The sequence below is a fragment of the Sceloporus undulatus genome, chromosome 6 (assembly GCF_019175285.1).
Source record: "Sceloporus undulatus isolate JIND9_A2432 ecotype Alabama chromosome 6, SceUnd_v1.1, whole genome shotgun sequence".
NCBI classification, from domain to species: domain Eukaryota; kingdom Metazoa; phylum Chordata; class Lepidosauria; order Squamata; family Phrynosomatidae; genus Sceloporus; species Sceloporus undulatus.
In genome coordinates, this window is record NC_056527.1 from 107,542,338 (window position 1) to 107,561,335 (window position 18,998).

Sequence of the window (18,998 nt, forward strand, 5' to 3'; positions counted from 1 at the left end):
CTTAAGGTGATATTCAATTAAATGGTACCAGTCTATAAGCCACTGGCTGCCAGACTGCAAAGAGTTTACAGGAGGGAAACAAAAAGTTACAGTCAATGGGGACAAACATGTTATTAGTCCCTGGCACATTAGGGGGGGGGGACTGCCAATCCACCACATCATATTGCCTCAGATGTACTGGTTTAATGACCAAAAGGTTTGCTCTTTAGAAAGGATTAGCTGCAGCATATGAGACATACACTTGAGCACCCCCTCTAAGTATGCATTCTACTCTGTGATTTGGGGATGGTCGTGAGACATAGGGAGGGTCCACACTCACTTTGTGCAGCTTCGAATTTTGATCTTCAAGCACCAGCAAGTCCTCCTCCATTTTTTTCAGCTTGGCTTCTGTGCTCACTTTCTCTAGCTGAAGCTTCTGCCGGGCAGCCTCCTCCTCTTCCAACTGCTCTTCAAGGTCCTAGAAGAGAGATCAAAAAAGTCAGAAAGTGTCAGAGATTCCCCAAAGACTGGTAGTTCTAAGTCTGGGTGGGGATGAAGTCTGCTTTAAAAGAGGAAGAACTGGCAGGTACTCCAGCTGAAGTCTCCTTTGCTGTCTCCTTAATAAAGGTATTTTCCTTTTAAAAAGGAATGAAAATTATTTTAATCTGTGAACCCCCTTGAGGCTAATCTTGCAGAAAAGGTGGGGTATAAATCAATAATGTTGTTTTGTGGGCCCTTCTAGGCAGGGGGCTCCAATAGTTTAATGCCACCACCTATTCCACAAAATGACTGTTCTGTTAATGACCAAGGCTGGATATACTCTACACGCACACACGTTACACACAAGAAAAGGCAATTGTTGCCACAAACTTACAAAGCTAAGCAAAACATTCTTTCAGCAAGAAAATGAAAGGTGTCTTCACCTCTTAGCACTCTCTCTCACCACTCTGCCTCTCCCACCCAAGCTTCACACCTGGATGTGCTGCTGCATTTTCTTCTTGTCCCCCTGCAGCTGCTGGCATCGCTCTTCTTCTTCCTCCACCCGGGACTCCAGCTCATGCAGAATATCCTCCAGTTCTTGCTTCCGAGCTGCCAGCCGTGCCCGCATCTCCTCAGCTTCAGCAAAGAGCTCTGTCTCAGCCTGCAGCTGCTCAGCCAGAATGGCCTTCTCTTCTGAAAGCTGCCAGGCAATTGGGATCAAAGAGGGAGAGGCGTGAGATCTCTAGAACCTCTAATTTGAGGGTATTAGAATGTAACAGGCTACCCTAGTGCTGCCCTACCACCTCTAGTAAACCACAGAAATCCTTTAGTATCCTTTAAATATTAATTTAATTTATATCTCACCTTTCTCCAATGCAGCAATAAAGGTAATACAAAATATAGCTTAAAATCTTATGGTAAAAAAGTTTTCTAGTGGTTGGGGGATAACTTTTGAACTACAATATCAAGCACCCTCCCCAGCCATGCTGACTGGAGGATTCTGAGAGTTGTAATCCAAAAAAGTAAAACTACCAATATCTAGTCTTTTCTTAGCTTTGCTTCTCAAGAAAGTTAGGGAAAGTTAGCAAGGACAATTCACTGTGTTGAGGTGAAAGATGGCAAGAAATGCAACAGTTTCAACTGGAAATAGAGTAAGACTGTGTGTGTGCAGGAGGTGTGACAGATAGTAGTAGACAACAAGGTTATTTGGGTTCCATTCAGAGTTACTCTTCTGGTGATGCTGGCTGGGGGACAGTAAGAGTTGAAGTACAAAAAAGATGTTTTTTCCAGTTCTGGTCCCACTCTTTCTTCTCACCTGCTGGTATTTGTTCTCTAGTTCCTTGAGGTCCAGTTGGGTTTTTGTGTGTTTTTCTTGCACCTTTTGCAGCTCCAGAGCCTTTGCTTGCATTACCTCATCCTGGCGTGTCACCTGTAGCAGAGGCTTCACCTGAGGGGGGAAAAAGGAAAGAGGATGTTAATAGACACACTAAGAAGGGATTAGGAATCATCTAGTATAGTGAACCCATGACCATAATGGATAAGGAAGGCAACAAGAAATTGTAGAGAGGCAAAGAGCTATGCCAAGACTGTATCTTAGACACTGGACTCTTTATTAGGCACTGCACAAGCTTTTCCCTCCAGTCATGAGGACTTGGTTTATTTGATTAATTTGATTTTATTCATTCGTTTGATTCATTTAAAGCAGCAGGACTAAGGGTCTCACAGAATAGCTTGTTTTACTGCCTTTCCCTGTCATAAAGAATACGAAGCACCCTGGGACTGAAGGTTTCTGCCATCAGGCTGAAGATTCATGGCAAAGGGGAGACTAATATGTCTTCATCTATTGGTTGGAGAAAGAGCAGTTGACAGGAACTCACTTCCCACCAGAATGAACACTGTAACTAAGATGCAGTGCCTACATTTGCTTCCCCCTCTCTCATCCAATTGCTTTTTCTCTTCTGATTGGTCTTTTAGATTGAAAACTTGAAGGCAAAGACTCTGGAACACAGAACAATTGTGGCAAAAATGCTCTATCTCAATAATAAACAGAAACAGAACCGACAGGCACAACACAGGCGTTTGTTTTTTGGGTCTCCAAAGTTGTCCTGTGCTCTTTGACAATACCTCAGCACTACAGTAGTAGCAACTGAGCAAAGGAAAATTACTTTTCAGACTACAACTCCCAGAATTCGTTTGTCAACATGGCCAGTAGCCATACTAACTGGGAGTTCTAGGAGTTATAATTTTGAAAAACGACATTTCCAAGCCCTGGAGAGAAGCCAGTTATCTTTTGTGCAATCAATTACAAGCTGAAAGAACCTTGTCACAGAAAAATGTACACCTGTTTTGACTCACCTTGGTGAACAGACGCCACCACTGCCAGTGGCGCAACTTGAGGTAAGCTGCACAGTTGCGCTGCATGACCTTCAAAGCACTCATTTGCTGCTGCTTTTTCATGAAAGCCCTGAGAGGAAAGAAAGAAGAGCCTCCCAGTTAGCACCATATGGGTAAGCTGTGGTTAGGAAACTTAGCTGGAGTTTTGTGTACATTCTCTGATGATGTAGCTGCTTCCCCTTTCCCTGAGCAAAATGCACCAGTGGAAGAGGGCTTTTTTATGTACAAGCATACCTCAGTTTACAAAGCTTTTGACAAGGAAGCTCTTTTTTACAAAGGCTTCACCTGCACTGCAGATATAATGCAGTTTGACACTGCTTTAACTGCCATGGCCCAATGCTATGGAATCCTAAGATTTGTAGTTTGTTGTGGCATTAGAGCTCTCTGATACAGAAGGCTAAATAACAAATCCCAAAATTCTGTTGCATTCAGCCATGGCAGTTAAAGCAGTGTCAGTCTGGACTATTTCTGCAGATGCAACTAAAATCCTTTTACAGGAGACTGCCCTTTTTGTCGTCTGTCTAGTTAGAAGTTTTAGAAGACATCAACACTGGGAAGATGGTGAAGAAGGGCTGGAGAAAAACAGACTTTCAGTGTTAGGTTGCAGCAGCATGTCTTCAGTAAATAATGCAAAAAGTTAGACCTGGGAAAGAATGGTACCAAAGTTTCAATTAAAGAAACAAAGCTCAGAAACACATCTACTTTGTTAACTGAAGTAAACCTGTTTAAACAGATGGTATAATACCATCAAGTGTAGATTTAAAATTATGTCTCACAGCTTGAACAGATGTTTACAACATTTAATTTACTTTCTAGAAACTGGGATTTCTGCTACTGTTAGTATACAAGTATGACAATGTCTTATACAGGCTTCCTTTCATTTTTCATTCTTAGTTGAAGACATACACTCTGTCTTTTGGTGGTATTATTCAATTTGATTATACTCATGTTAGTCTTTTGAACATTTTGCTTACTGTGTGAGTGTGTTTTCTCCATTATTGTATGTTACTCTTTTGTTGAGGTTCTTGTCATTTGAAGTCTTTCTTGACTTCATTAGTTGCCATTCAACAACTTCTGGAAGGCTTCATGACACATAACCATGTTTTAAATTATGTGCTGGCAATTCAATTCACCCCCATTAACATTTCAGTACTCACTTGCGGGCCAAGTATCCCCTGGCAGCTGCCTGGAAAGACACTATAATATCTGTAATCTTCAGGTCCCGTTCCTCCTCCAGGTGAGCCAAAACACCAGCCCGGAAGAAGATCTTACTCTGGCCAATGCGGTAGAGGTTGGGGTCCAGTTCCAAGGCCTTGATCTGTGAGGACAGAAGAGAAATGGTATCACTAGTTCTCTATACAGTAGTTTTCTGGAAGTGGACTAATTTGGAGCCACACTGCCATTTTCTGCCATCTTTACAATTGAATCACACATACCATACGTTCACAGGCCTGTTTTCCATCCATGAACCCTGTTGGAATGGCGTTTGGTGTCAGGATCTCATACCTGTCAGGAAAATACAAAGGAACAAAAAGTTAACACATTGCATAAACTGGACATTGCAGTAACCTGCTGGCCTGTGAGAAGAATCAATTAGAAGCAACAAAGAATGTTACTATAGACAGAACTGACCCTAGATAATAGAAGAACATACCCAGATGTACATCATCATCCCCTAACAAGGTCAGTCATTTGATACCTCTGACGAAATTCCTGAAAGATGATGCGGTTGGGGAACCCTTGGCGGCAAATGCGGATTCCTTCCAGGACCCCATTGCAGCGCAGTTGGTCCAATACGAGATGTGGTTCCAGTTTTCCAGCCTGTAACAGAAGCCAGGAGAACCAAGGCCTATCAACGGACACTTCAGAAAACTGAAATCTGCTCATTCTCAAGAGGTAGATGGTGTCTTGATTGCCCAAATCCAGCACTAGCCACAATTCCCCATCTTCTATCTCTCTCTCTCTCGGTTACCTGCTTCCCATCCTTGAAAGGGCTAAGAGGAGCATGTGGGTGGGGGAGGGGGGTTACTTTTCATTTTATATTCACAAAAAAATGAAAAAATACTAGCCTAATCCCCCAAGAATGTCATGACTGAGTGGGGATTTGAACTCAGTCCTCCCTAGTCAAAGTCCAACCCTCTTGCCACTAGACCATCTGGCTACTTCTATGTCCTTAATGAGTCGTGCAGCACTCCCTTGTACAGCCATGCCTTCCTCCCCTCATATTTCCTGGGCCCTTTCACACCATACAACTATAATTCCACTTCAATTGCCATGGCCCCATTGTATGGAATCCTAGGATTAGTAGTTTGTTAGTCATCAGGATTCTCTGGTAGAAAATTCCAGTATTTTATGAAAGTAAAAGTCCTAGGATTCCAATTTAATTATCATGGCATACTGCCCTTCCACATGTTAGAGATAGAGTAGCTAAAGTAGAATCAAAGTGTTATACCTGTGTAGTGAGAAAAAAGCCCCCTGTCTCTTCTCGTATAACCAAGCTATCCAAACAGCTCCCTAACACAAACTCAAAGTTTCTCCTCAGGGCATAAAGGATCCCTGGGGCCCTTTCAGATTACACACTTTATACTGCTATGATTCCACTTTAACTGACCTAGCTACATCCTATGGAATCCAGTGTTTTGCAATTTAGGGAGGGATATTTAGAATTTCAGACAGAAAACTCCAAAATTCCATAGGATGCAGCCATGGTAGTTCAACTGGAATCATGGTGCTATAATAATGTAGTGTGAAAGGCTACAGTAATGTAAGCACTGTTAGAATATGTCATAAGGTAAGGATCTCTTGGAAGTTGGGAAGAGAATTAAAGTTGGGAGTGAGTGGCTATTGGCTCATTATCTCAGGAGTTGTGAAAAGGCTGGTGTATGAGAGTTGGTTGGAGATGAGTTTAGGAATTAGTTAGTGGGATTTAGGAGTTTGAGTGGTGAAGTCTGCAAGCCATTTCCTATGAGGGACAGTTTAGGAAGCTGGGTATGTTTAGCCTAGAGAAGAGAGGGATAAGAGGTGACATGATAGCCATGTTTAAATATCTGAAAGGGCATCATACTGAAGATGGAGCAAACTTGTTTTCTGCTGCTCCAGAGACTAGGAAACAGAGCCATGAATTCAAACTACAGGAAAAAAGAATCCACCTAAACATTAGGAGGAACTTCCTGGTGTTAAAAGCTGTTTGACAGTGGAATACACTGCCTCTGTGTGTGGTGGAGTCTCCTTCTTTGGAGGTTTTTAAACAGAGGCTGGATGGCCATCTGTCGGGAGTGCCTTGATTGTATATTACTACATGGCAGGGGCTTGGACTACATGGTCCTTGTGGTCTCTTCCAACTCTACGATTCTATGTGAGTTAGTCAGCTCAGAAATCGAGGAGAATTACAGTCAGGGATATGGTTAATTAGGATAGGAGTGAGGAAGAGAATAAGAGATGCGTATTAACCATCAGTCATGACATATATGTATTAAATAAGTAATCTGTGATGACATGTTCAATTTCTGCTTAATAAAGGATTATTTTTCTGCTATACACTTGAGTCTCTGAGAACACTACACGTCAGAAAACTTGAGTTCAGACATGGAGTTGATGGTGGCAGCGATTAATGCAGGGTGGTGGTGTCTGGTGAGGAGGTAAGTTGAATAAAATCTTGCACAGGAACTAGGAGGGCATCTAAAGGTTTTCACATTTTATGCTATAGTGGTGGGACAAGAGGAGGTTCTCACATTGGTAGCAGAATAGGAGATAAGTGAAAGCCTTCACAGTTGGTGGCAGCGGAGGGAATAGTGGAAACCCTCACATTTGGTGGCAGAGGTCGGGGATAAGTGAAAAACCTCACAGCCCCCAAGAGGAATCTTCCTTATCAAATAACATAGTCATTATCAAAGAACACAGTCAAGTAAAAAAAAAACCACCATTGATGTATCCTTCCTTTCTCTCAAGAAGAGCCTTGGACCTTCTGACTTGAAAGAAGGATCTTCTCCCTTCAGTGTCAAATAGTCAGTCAACATCTTTTGTGACAGCTTCAAATCCTGATTTCTCACTCACCATACCCTGCCCCGCAGGCCCCAAAGCATCCACCACATGAAACACTCACTCTTTTCTCATGGTTGGGTATAATGCAGCGCACAAAATTGGGGTTGGTGTTGCGCAGGGTTGACATGAGTTTAGAGAGAGACTCTTTATAAAGCTGCCCCACAGTCCGGAACATTCCTTTCTTTGTCTTGTACGAGGTGCCGAAGGCGAGATCTCCCATCCCGCTCACTTGGTCCAGACCTACAATCCGGTCCACTAGAGTGCAGGAAAAGGGATTTTAAAAAAAATCAAACAGCCATCACAGCTAGTACATTCATCCTTTCCCTCCCCCTGCACTGACATAAATTGGGATTCCTTTCTTCCACTTTTTCCCAACTTCCAGTACAACCATCCCACATTCCACTAGTCTTTTCTGAGAGAACAGAAATAACCTGGAGTGTGTATTTCTCAACCCAGTTATGAGATATTTAGAAACTGTAAGGTTGGAACAAATAAAGGATATCCAGAGAATCCAACTCTTGGGGACTTCAAAGAAAGGTCTTTCAAGGTTTCAGCACAATCCCTGCCCACTCCTCCCAATTCTTAATTTCCACAGTTAGAGTACAGGCAGAAAGCAGGTGAAAACAAGGTTATGTATATAGTAGCAAGCGGTGTTCTCTAGCTTCGTAACTGATTTGCTCTGATCTGTCACACTGGGCCTTTAGAGGCAGAAGTAACATAGACCTTTATGCTACTACTAGCTCAGAGGCACCAAGAGACAAAAAAGCACTGGGCTGAGCAGTTGAGTGCAAAGAGACAGTAAAGCTCCATTCCTCAAACAAAATGACTGGGGAGCAAACCCTATTCAACACATGGGATGTGCTTCAGAAGAAATGTGCACAGGATTGTATTGTTAGCAGACCATGGAGCATTAATTTAAATAAGTAATGCATTCCTCCATAGTTGATTTGATACTTCATTAAAAAAAAAATACTAATGGCCCAAAATCTCCCAAAGTGACTCTGCCTCTCAAAAAAATTCTGAAGTAACAGGTAGGCATTGCTCATTACACTACAGTTTTTTTAAAATGCCAATACTAGCTGTTGTGCCACTTTCAAGTAATAACACCGTTACTTCTGAAAAAATCACACACTATAGGTGATGTTCTTACTTGCAATACCTTACTTCCAGCATCTGGCTGCTCAGAAAATAGAAAATTGAGGTGAACAGGTATATTCTGCCCACCACCAATCTCCTGTTTCCAATGTATAAATACACCTTTCTCTCAATCTGTATGGGAAATGTGTATTTTTGTTTGTGGGAGAAACGTACTTTCTACTGGACCCTGAGGTGCCACGGCATAGCTGTCAAAGAAATAAACCTTCTGTATATTCTGGATCTCTGGAGACAGGACAAGGTGAGAGAGGCAGGGATGGAGAGGGGAAAGTGAGGTTTCACAAAGCCATCCATTATGGGACAGAAGACACAGGTCAAGGAGAAAAGACAGAAAGAGCAAATAGCAAAGTGGTTAGTACCAAACAGCTATAGAGAGGTTTCAAGCATTCCCCCCGAGTTATGATAAGAAGCATTAAGATCTACATGCCACATTGTTATCATCCAACAGTTGTTAATTAAGATATATAAACTCAGATTCAAGCTAGGCAATAACTTCTCTCTCACCGGTCTTGGTAAACACCCTACCATCTTTCCAAAGTTCTGCTGTGAACTTGTCGGCACTCTGGTGGAGAAGGGTAGCCACATTGTCATTCAGAGGGTCCATGTTCTTCATGAGCCACTCATCTGCTTTGTAGTCCACCTTTCAAAGAAAAAAAAGGGTGCAAGGATGAAGACAAAAAAGACCTGGACATCAAGGAATGTGATGTAATGCAGCCTTGTACGGAGCTGGAGCAAGTTATTTTTTTGGCCTGGAGCTTCCTGAATCCTCAGCCAGCATGGCCTCTGATAAAATTAGATATGGTTACATCATGCTGGCTAAAATTTGGGGTGCTACAGCAAAACACACACACACACACACACACACGGGCAGAACAGATAAATGTAAGAGAAGGGATGTGAACAGTCCCTCAATACAGACTTCTTTTATCATTCCTCCACAATAGAACCTCTTATACACTTTTCTTAGCTCAAGGAACCACAGTTTCTCAACCTTAAATCCCCAGATGCTGTTGGACTACAGATTCCATTATCCTTGGCCTCTGGTCATGCTGGCTGAGGATGATGGAAGACATAGCCCAAAGTTTGAAGCCAGCACTCTGGATGCTTGCATTCTTTTAGCTGCTGGAAAACCTAAAATGAAACGGTAATGCTTTTCCTCTTAGGGACAGAAACCTCAAGTGATAGTGGAACACAGATGGAGCCAGGAAAAAGGAGTGCAACCTACCCTGCCAGCATAATGGATGATGCAGAAGTCAGCTTTGTCCCGCAGCTGCCGGGGCTTCTGAAATTTCGGATGGGTTCCCTGCTCCTGAATAACTTTTTCCACAAAGCTTTTGTCAGTAGCTTTAGGGAACCAACATTCCTCATCTAACAAGGCCAGCACCCCTGGGGGATTTGCCTAGGAAAGAGCAAGGTACAAGTCAGAACACTCAGTGATGAAGTCTGAGGGCTTGCAGGCCACACTTTATCCACCTCTGCTCTAAGCAAAGTATAGGATTGCAACAGAAGGCCATCTCCTCCTCCCAAACAAAAATCAAGAGTAATTACTGTTCAAGGATAAGGTCAGTATAACAGATCCTATCTGATCTTGGAAGCTAAGCAGGATCAGCCTGGTCAGTATTTGGAAAGGAGACTGCCAACAAATACCAGGTACTATGGGCTATATTTTAGAGGAAGGAACTGGCAAATCCATTTCTGAGTATTCTTTGGCTAAGAAAACCCTATGAAATTCATGAGTTGCCAAAAGTCAACAGGTGATTTGAAGGCATGTATACACATTCTTAAATGCTCACCACTGACTAAATCCACATACTCAGTGCTAAACAACAAGTGTCTCTGCTACACATGGGAAGAGAATGGGAAAAATCACAGGATGGCATAGCTGGCAGAGCCATTTCAGACTGCCATAGGGAGAAGCATTGCTGATTGGTTCCCTCATGTTAAAAAAAAAGAAGTTAAAGCTTTTTGTGGAAAGAAAAAAGAAAAAAGAAACAAGCTCATTAGGGAAAGAGATTCTCACTCAGTTTACTCCTTACTGCATAGTTTTCTACTTGCAAAGGTCAAAAACAAGACAAGCAAGAAATGCAATTCCTGATCTGCGGTCTGAAATAATACATTCCATTCTACCACCTTGTTGTGCCTTTTGTGTGGGTCAGGGCAAAATATCAGAGATTACAGCATTCTTAAAGCTGATCATCAGCTTTCTGGCTTCTAGTACTGTGGGGTGGAGGAAATCTTTCAGAACCTTGAGGAAGAAACCTGTTTCCGCATAAGCTTTGGTCTTTCCCTAAATAACTCTGGCACCTTGTATCTTCCTCTTTTGACTACCAAGCTTGCTTACCGGTCTCTCAATGAGATCAATGCAGGGCTGGAGGTCCAGGCCAAAGTCAATGAAGTTCCATTCAATGCCTTCTCGTTGGTATTCTTCTTGCTCTAGTACAAACATGGTATGATTGAAAAGCTGCTGGAGCTTTTCATTGGTGTAATTGATACAGAGCTGTTCAAAGGAATTCAGCTGTGGATGGGAAGGGGAGAAGGGTGGAATGAATGTTATGTAAGAGGTCAACATTCAAGAGGGGGAGTGCCTTATCAAATTAACACAAGGATCTTTATGTGTTAAAATTAGGTAGATTGTGTACTTTCTTTACAGGAAGGTATCAAAATTGATAGCTCAGCAGAGCAAGCCTTTCTCTGTGGTGGCCCCACAACTGATGAATCTCTTCCCTAAGGAGATCCCACTGAGCTCCCTCTCCATGGACAGCAGTGAACACTACTTGACTAATGGACAGCAGTGAACACTATTGACTAATAATTACAGTATTGGTTGTTTCTGATGGATTACTACTGTTTTGATTTTACACATATGAATTTGCTTTATTCTTAATGTCTATATTGATTGAAACATAAATCAACATCTTGCTCCTATGAAGAACACCGAATATTCATCTGTCCTAGAAAGGGATCAAATCTTTGTGGCCGGTTAAGCAAAATGAGTTTTGCAGCACTCAGAAAATATTCAACAGAACCTTCGACTCAATGGCTTTACTCTCTAATCTGGTGTAGTATGGAATCAATTTGGCTATCCAAATTGTAGAGTAAATGCCATCAAAGCTGAAAGGGGCCATATACTAGTAAAGAATCAATTATTGTAAGAATTCTTTTTTACAAGTCTGTGTGGCCTACTTCCAGTAGGGACCAACTAAACACCTCTGGCAAGCACACACACAGAGTTCGAGGGCCATGTAATACCTGGACCATATAATAAAGTGGAGAAATAACCAGTTCAGATTCTAAGACAGATATAAAACAAGCTTAATTCCTAGCAGCAATGTTGCATCTTTTACAGGAGACAAGAGGTGGTGACATCATGTCATACCAAGTTGTACCTGCTGAATTTCAGCTTTTCATGCATGCACTGAAGGGGTAGAGCCTCTGTCAGGAAACATAATAAGAATAACTTTCCTTTTCAGACATCATAAGTAAACAGTAGTAACCAGGCAGGATGGAACAAACAAAGGAAAGGATACAAAAATGGTAGAAGAGAATGTAAAGATGAACTTACGTTATCCATGAAAACAAAAAGCTGATCTCCTAGCTAGCAGGTCTTTTCTCACCTGAAAGATTTCAAAGCCTGCAATGTCCAGAATGCCAATGAAGGATGCCCCCTGACGCTTAGTACGGTCCAGTGCCCTGTTGATCCGATGCACCAGCCAGCGGAAGAGCCGCTCATAAGTGGCTTTGGCCAATGCTTCAACAGCAAAATCAGCCTGGGAAGGAATAAAGAGGCGGGAATTGAACTGGACTTAGCTTGACTTACTCTGTCAAACCCTCAATACATAGGCAAACTTCCTCTTCCTGCCCACCTGCCCACCCACCAAAATTTCAGCTGCTGTCATTATCACCACCAACCTGCTCCTTTGTCTGTGCCTTCTGTACGTAGTCTCGGCCAACTTTTATGCGTGGGGTAAGTATGGCACGTGTGAATTCAGTAACATTCATGCCCAGGAGGTGGCAGAGTTTTTGAGCAGCTGAAGAGAAAACAGAATGACCCAACAAAAGTTTTTGGTTAGTCATCCCTCTACTGGCAACCTTCCCCCGCCCCCAAACAAGCTATTCAATTCTTTCAAGCAAAAATTTACAAGATTGCATCTGCCAGTTCAGGTGAGGAAACAGCTATATAAGATGTTCAGGTTGATGTTAGTCCAAAACATTGGGCTAGTTGTGTCTTGCCCAAATGGGAGGCTGGGGTCAACATATGTTGCTCAGTTCAAGAAGTGACCAGACTTACCATCAAAGTACTTGACAGAATGCCATATCAGACACAAAAGAAGGTGCAACTTTAATATGATCCTTGAGTTGATAATTCTCTGCACTTTAAAACACTTATTATAGTGGTGCAGAATTTCCATTTAAGACAGGACAAAATTGAAACAAACAGGGAAGTTAAACCAGCATTTGTTTGGTCATCTGCTGTAACTCAATCTCCTGGAACAGAGTCTTAACCAAAGAAGCAGATATAAACTCTGAATACAGCTAAGTCCTTCACAGACCCCATATCTCTATCAATCAGTGATGACACATATACAGAACACACACACCACTGCAATACCTGTGTTATCAGGCATGGAGGCCTGATCTGTGTTCCTCTCTTTTCGGAAGACAATGTTGCCAAACTGCAGCACAGCTGAGACCATCCGTAACATGCCTGGTGGAGAAGATGACACAGGCATATCTTTAGAACCAAACCACACTGTCTCTCAACCCCATCCCCACTCTTTACATACGCAAATGTTCAAAGTCATTCAGTGAAAAAGGATCAACCAGTGGATCCATACCAGATATAAGGAGACAACACTTTGCTATATAGCCCATTAACCTGTGAAACTCACTGCAACAAGATGTTACATGGACCTGTACCAGAACTGATGTGTAGCATTTATAAAGCAGTTTGGATTATTCCAAGCACTTCAAGTATAAGGATCATAATATAATGTAGCAATTCTGTAAGTATTACCATCATTATATGGCAAGTAGTTAAGGGGGGGCGGTGCCTATAGTCACTTCACAAGTTCATTGCAAAGACTCAATCCACATGAGAAACCTCCTGGTTCCTTGCTGTGGATGCCTTCACACTAAGGGTGTTCCCTGACGGATAGCTTCTAAGGCTTCTAAGACACTGTGCAGCTTGTGTGTTTTGCAGAGAATTTTCCAGGAACAGGGAAAAAATATGAAAAAGCAGTGAGAAAACATTGAAGGTATTCAGATTCTTTGTTCACTCCCTTTTTACTGATCATTCAGGCAACACAGTTAACAAAATAATGTTCACCCTGCTTTTTCCCCTTCCACTTTTGGAAGCTCGTTTATTCCAATTTCTTTTCCTTTTTTTAAAGATAAAAACACTGAAGAATAGCACTGGTGTAAGTCCCCTTGGTGCTGCAATGCCACTTCTCCTTTATACTTACAACCCCCATTTCGCCTCCCATTGGTTCTCTTCATTTTCTTTAAATTCAGAAACAGAGGAGGAGGTAAACACTTCATGCTGAACAAAAAGGGAGGAATTATAATGAAACTGAAACGTTTTGCCAGCTTTACAAGGCTGAGGTATATGGCAGGTAAGTGGGATTCCCCAAGCTTATAAGTATTGCCTTTTAGACTCCAATTTAACAGCTAGCGGGAGATTAAGAGGCTCAACAGACCACTCCTTTGAAGTGGCATCCTGCCGCCCCTTTCAGCATCAGATCAGGGCCACAGCAACCGCACCTCATTGCCTCAATCCAGTGCTTTGCCAGCACTAAAACAAATGGCAAAATGTCATTCCTCTTAGCGCTGGCAAAAAGGTGCCCTTGCTGCCGTGGTGGCGGCTTTTCGGTGTTCCTTTAGTGCAGCATGTATAAATGCTGTGCTAACAGAGCACTGTGACGCACCCTGTTATGCAGTTGGGCACACAGCATGACACCAGCGTGGGGACAGTCAACGTGCATATGCCATGCCGTCCCCACGCTGGTGTGTACTGCCAGTCAAATCAAATCAAATATGTTTAACGCCAGTCTGTTTAGCTCCTTATAGAGTGTTAACCCTTAAAAGTAACATTTAAAGCTCTGGCAATCACCCCTACCTTCTTGAACCTGCATCTTCACAGACATTAACCTCCAAAAACACACTTGGCCACTGTATTTTCCCTTTCACTATGTGGATTGGCATTGTTGGTTGTGTTGGAGAAAAAGTACAATGAAAACTATCATTTTCATTGAAAAGCAATTATCTCAGTATGTTTAAAGTGTCCCAGTGTGAAAGCAGCCTCATCAGCACTACACCAGCATCTAAATGGTTTTTCAGACCCTATTATGGCAAACAAATGGTCGGTTGATGCTATCAGCCCATATTGGCCAGAACTGCATGTTTTGTGCCACCAGATACTCAATGACAAAGGGGCCATGGATGTCTCCATCACATGCTCTGCTTGCAGACAAGAGATATCTAGCTTGTTCTGTCAAGCAAGAATGCTGAGCTGGAGAGATTTTAGCTCCTTTATGGAGAAATACTCACAGTGTATCTCCTCATGGGAAAAGCCCATGATGCGCATTGACTCCATGGTCTCATGGAAGATCTCCTTGTCCTGCTGTCCAGGGATGGGGAGGTACCCATTGGACACAAAGCGATATTGATTGAATGGCTCCAGCAGCAGCTCTCCTGTAATGTCCCAGAAGAAAAGCATCTCTGAGGCAAGAGGACACTTTTGCAGGTCAATCCACAATGCCAAGGAATTCCCCCTACACTACAGTAGGGGGAATTAATACCTCGATTGTTCATTTTTGTTTTGCCATTATCACTTTTTCCCAGTCAGTGTACTTTCAACCAGGTTTATCAGGAGAGGGGGAAAAGCTAAAGGTGCAACCATTTCCATCTTCAACCCCTAACTGTTACCTCCAGGTTTATTTACTGCTCCTCTCTAAATACTGGGAGACCCCAACTTCAAAATACCCATGACCTAACAGAATCAAGAAATGAAGATTTAACCCATGTGGCTTGGTGAAGGCAAGGGAATCATTTACCTTTCATATGCTCACCAGCTCCCACTAAGAGCTGGTAGAAGATGTGGAAGGTTCGCTCATCCTTGGCTTGACGAATGGCTCGTGATTTCTCCAGGAGATCTGGGACACTCAACATTAAGGATGTGGAACAAAACCTTTTCTCACCACAAAACCTCACTTTTCTAAGAGGCTAAGGCTCCCAGCATCCTTACACTCCCCTCCAACCCACAGGAAATTCTAGAACCAGAAATTCATTTTCCTTCTTATATGCCAGGAATCCCAGAAATTGGAATCACGTGCTTCCTCCAACTCATCAGGAATTCCTTGTTGTCTCTAATTTGTCAGGAATCCCTGAAAAATAGGATCAATATTCTTTCAAACCCATCAAGAATCCCCATTCCATCTAATCTGTCAGAAATTCTCACAGTTAGGGTCATATGCTCCCTCCAACAAATCAAGACCCTCCGGCTTCTTCTTATCAATCAGGATTCACAGGAGCTGGAGTTCCATGCCTCTCCAACCTATCAGGGATCCCCACACTTAAATCTCATATTTACGAATTTTCAGATTCTATTCCCTAGAATGCAGGAGTATCATAGCTTTAAATCTCAATGTTAGCCCATCTAGAATAATTTACACAACTGCTGGAATTTACCTATGTATTGACTCATCATTCAACAGCTGATTCAGTGGTTCCTCTCTAATTAGGAATAAATAATAGTATACAGGCTGTATCTTCCAAACTCTTCTCTTCCAAATCCTTGTACTCTCACACAAGTAGGATACATGTCTCTATATTGGCTCCAACAATGTAGCCAGCTACATCAAAATTAATCCGAATAAATTTACCCTGTGGAAACATGGGCAAGAGGAGAATGAGGAAAAGATTGGGATTAGTGAATGTCTCATAAAGGACACTTGAGGAAACCTGTTTCTTTTATATACAAATATTCCTAGGAAATGACAACTACATACATAGATAGAACAGAGTGTTTTCTCAAGAATACTCTGACTTGAAAATATGGCATATTTTTTAATATTTGCTTTGTTTTACACTTAGCCAAGCTATAGTCATTTGAAGAAGCTTTTCATTGCCTGGATACAAATGGGTCAATCTTCCTTAAGCAAGAAGAGCAGAAATTCATTCCTACACACGAAGTAGAACTAGTACATCCACACTCCTGATGCAAGATGAAGGAATAAAACATGCAAGTAGGGATGGGGCAGATGAAACCTCCACTAACTTTGGTGTTTAATTTCTTTGAAAGAGCTGTTCTAGTATGGATTCTGATGCATACATTTCCAAAACAGAGCAAGGGCTATGGTTTCCTCTCTCCATCAACTTACGAATCGTGAAGAGTTGTCATTTTTTACAGTCTTTGCATTGCCAAAGGCCTCCAGGATAGGGTTGGCTTGTAGCAGCTGACGCTCCAATTCACCCTAGATCCAAAGAAAAAGGAGAGGAGGAGGAGGGGAAAAGGGTTACCAAAATCTAGAAGCAGCTGGACATACATCATGATAGAAAGAGCGATATAGGCTTCCTTCCAGCCTAGCAAGACTACCAGGCAAAGTAAAGACTCTGAGAAATTCCAGCCGTAAGAGGTGGAAGGATGGTGCTACCTTGTGGAAGGGAGCTCCTGCAATTGCCCAGCAGTGGTCCCTGCTTGAACACTGGGAGAACAACAACCCTGCAAGCTTGCACACAATACCCACCCAGCACCCCCACCCTTCCAAAAGCACAACAGAAAATTACTCACGTAGGAAGCAGGGTTGGAGGTCTATGGATTACAGGGTGGGGATGACATCACAAAACATAAAATTGAATGAATGGAGGGAAGGGAGAGAGCAGGGAGCAAGACAAGGGAACAAACAGAACCAAAGGATTAAAATCAGACCACGAACAAAACAAAACAAAAACAAAAGAGAACCTGATGACAACAACAACAACAGCAACAATGCAGTGACGTGAATTGGGAATGGAGGGGAGGGTACAGGAAGGCCAGATTCCTGGCTCCCTTTCCTGACATGTCCCCCACTTGAATCTTGTTCCTTTTTCAGAGAACCCAGTATGCTGGTTCTGATGTGGGAAAAGAATCAAGAAAGTTTCTTTCAAACACACACACACAGAAAAACTCATGATGTTTAAAACCAACAATAAAAGCTTTTAAGCCAGAGTTAGAGCCCCAAAAGGAGGCAAGAGCAGCAGCCAATGTAAGTGACCAGCAGTCAGTCCTGGAGGATGGACAGCGGAGGAGAGGAGGTTGCAAGGGGGACTGGCATTGTAGCAACATGCATTTGCTCTCTCTTGCCTGTTTGGCTTCGTTCAGGTACTCCGGCTGGGGCAGTAAGACAATAGAGGGGAGATTAATACCAGCTCCCCTTGACAATCCAGAAGAACATCCTCCCACACACAAACAGACAAGACCCCAAAAGCCATTTAGGCTCACCCCAAAAGTTCAAAAAACACCTCCCAACAAGCGGTGAAATCCACAAGTAGAAAAGAAGCACTGCAGAGGTGTGCTTCAAAGGAGAGGGCCGACATGCTTTGCACAGGGAAATTCATGATGGCTTCAGTAGAGTTTGGGGAAAATGTTACATTTTTGGACTACAGCTACCAAAATCCCCTGACTATGCTGGGTAGAGAATTCTGACAGCTGTAGTTTAAAAAAAAAAAAAGGGGGGGGTAGGTGCTAGACCAGTGATTCCCATACTTTGGTCCTCCAGCTGTTTTGAACTTCAGCTCCCCAAAGTCTCAGCCATCTTGTCTAATGGGTCTGGAATTCTGGGAGCTGAAGTTTGGGAATCTGGACTAGAGTTTGGGAATCAGTGCACTAGAGCCTTAGACCCAGTGCCTCAAAAAGTCAGAACCACCAAATGTCTGAATCTCAGTTTCCGCTGAGTGCTCAAAAAGGTCACAACCAACCTGAGAGAACCCTTGGCTTGCATTCTCTCCCACGGACAGAGAGAGGGTAGGGATTATCTGTTTTTACATCTGGAGTTCTGGGAGGAGCCCTATACACTAATGGGACCAGAATATAATTACTATTATTGCTAAGGTTAATGGTAGCAATTAATTAACAATAGCAGCCTATAACAGCAAATGACAGTTTCTCTGCTCTAATATGAAAAGTGAATAAAGCATACCAGATCTAGAATAGAGAGCAGATTCCTCTAATTTGCCAGTGGCCTCTTTTGCCTTGACCAACTGGGTGCCTTGCTGGCTCAAAGATAATGGAAATCATAGTCTAATACATTTAGAGGACACCTGATTGGATAAGGCTGCTCGAAACCTTTAGGTTGGAATAATACATTTTATTCAGATACAAATCTGGTGGTTTGGGTTTTTGGCTGTTCTGGAATGATCTGCACTGTGGAAAAATTCTGTCCACAGGCTTGAACCTCTTTCAAGCTAAGAAGCAACCAATAGTGCCAACATGAAGGGGATGTGGTGGGATTGCAGGATTTCTCTCATAATTTTTGGACAAAAAGAAGAGGAAGAGCTCTTTCCTGACTGCAACTGGCCACAGCTTACACCCCTTTAGAAGAACACAGTCATTACGAGCCTGGAAGTGTGACTCCTTTGGACTATAACTCCCTGAATTCCTCATCTGGAAGAAAACAGTCATTTCCAGAAGTGGGTAATGTGATACTTTGGATTTGATTCATACTTCATGCTAGCCAGGGGATTATGGGAGTTATAGTTCCAAAAGTCATGTTTCCATCTCTGGTCTTTTCTAGGATCTGTGTGGCACTGGCCTCCTCATATTGTGCTAAATCCACAATAATGAGGGCCCTTTCCCACTACATAAATTACACCATTATGATTCTACTGTAACAGCCATGGCTGCATCCTATAGATTCATAGTGTTTGCAGTTTGGCAAGGGATTAAAGTTCTCTGTCTGAGAATTCCAAACACC

At 42.6% G+C, this 18,998-nt stretch overlaps 1 protein-coding gene across 9 annotated transcripts in view; it reads right to left on the minus strand.

Moving 5' to 3' along the window:
• LOC121933254 (myosin-10-like) overlaps positions 1–18,998 on the minus strand; it is a 71,688-nt gene that overhangs the window by 26,461 nt on the left and 26,229 nt on the right. For 2 of the 9 annotated variants that reach the window (XM_042472715.1, XM_042472713.1), the window contains exons 6-25: positions 17,390–17,416; positions 16,428–16,520; positions 15,867–15,930; positions 15,102–15,200; positions 14,596–14,739; positions 12,659–12,754; positions 11,959–12,077; positions 11,664–11,816; positions 10,391–10,564; positions 9,275–9,448; positions 8,575–8,689; positions 8,206–8,274; positions 6,956–7,149; positions 4,553–4,674; positions 4,290–4,359; positions 4,011–4,171; positions 2,815–2,923; positions 1,775–1,906; positions 953–1,159; positions 320–457 (exon numbers count right to left, since the gene is read on the minus strand). In XM_042472715.1, the coding sequence (XP_042328649.1) occupies positions 320–457; positions 953–1,159; positions 1,775–1,906; positions 2,815–2,923; positions 4,011–4,171; positions 4,290–4,359; positions 4,553–4,674; positions 6,956–7,149; positions 8,206–8,274; positions 8,575–8,689; positions 9,275–9,448; positions 10,391–10,564; positions 11,664–11,816; positions 11,959–12,077; positions 12,659–12,754; positions 14,596–14,739; positions 15,102–15,200; positions 15,867–15,930; positions 16,428–16,520; positions 17,390–17,416 (2,460 nt within the window). Of the gene's footprint in view, positions 1–319; positions 458–952; positions 1,160–1,774; positions 1,907–2,814; positions 2,924–4,010; positions 4,172–4,289; positions 4,360–4,552; positions 4,675–6,955; positions 7,150–8,205; positions 8,275–8,553; positions 8,690–9,274; positions 9,449–10,390; positions 10,565–11,663; positions 11,817–11,958; positions 12,078–12,658; positions 12,755–14,595; positions 14,740–15,101; positions 15,201–15,866; positions 15,931–16,427; positions 16,521–16,837; positions 16,859–17,389; positions 17,417–18,998 lie in introns of all 9 variants that reach the window. The other 7 variants (XM_042472720.1, XM_042472719.1, XM_042472722.1 and 4 more) reach the window with 5 other exon arrangements.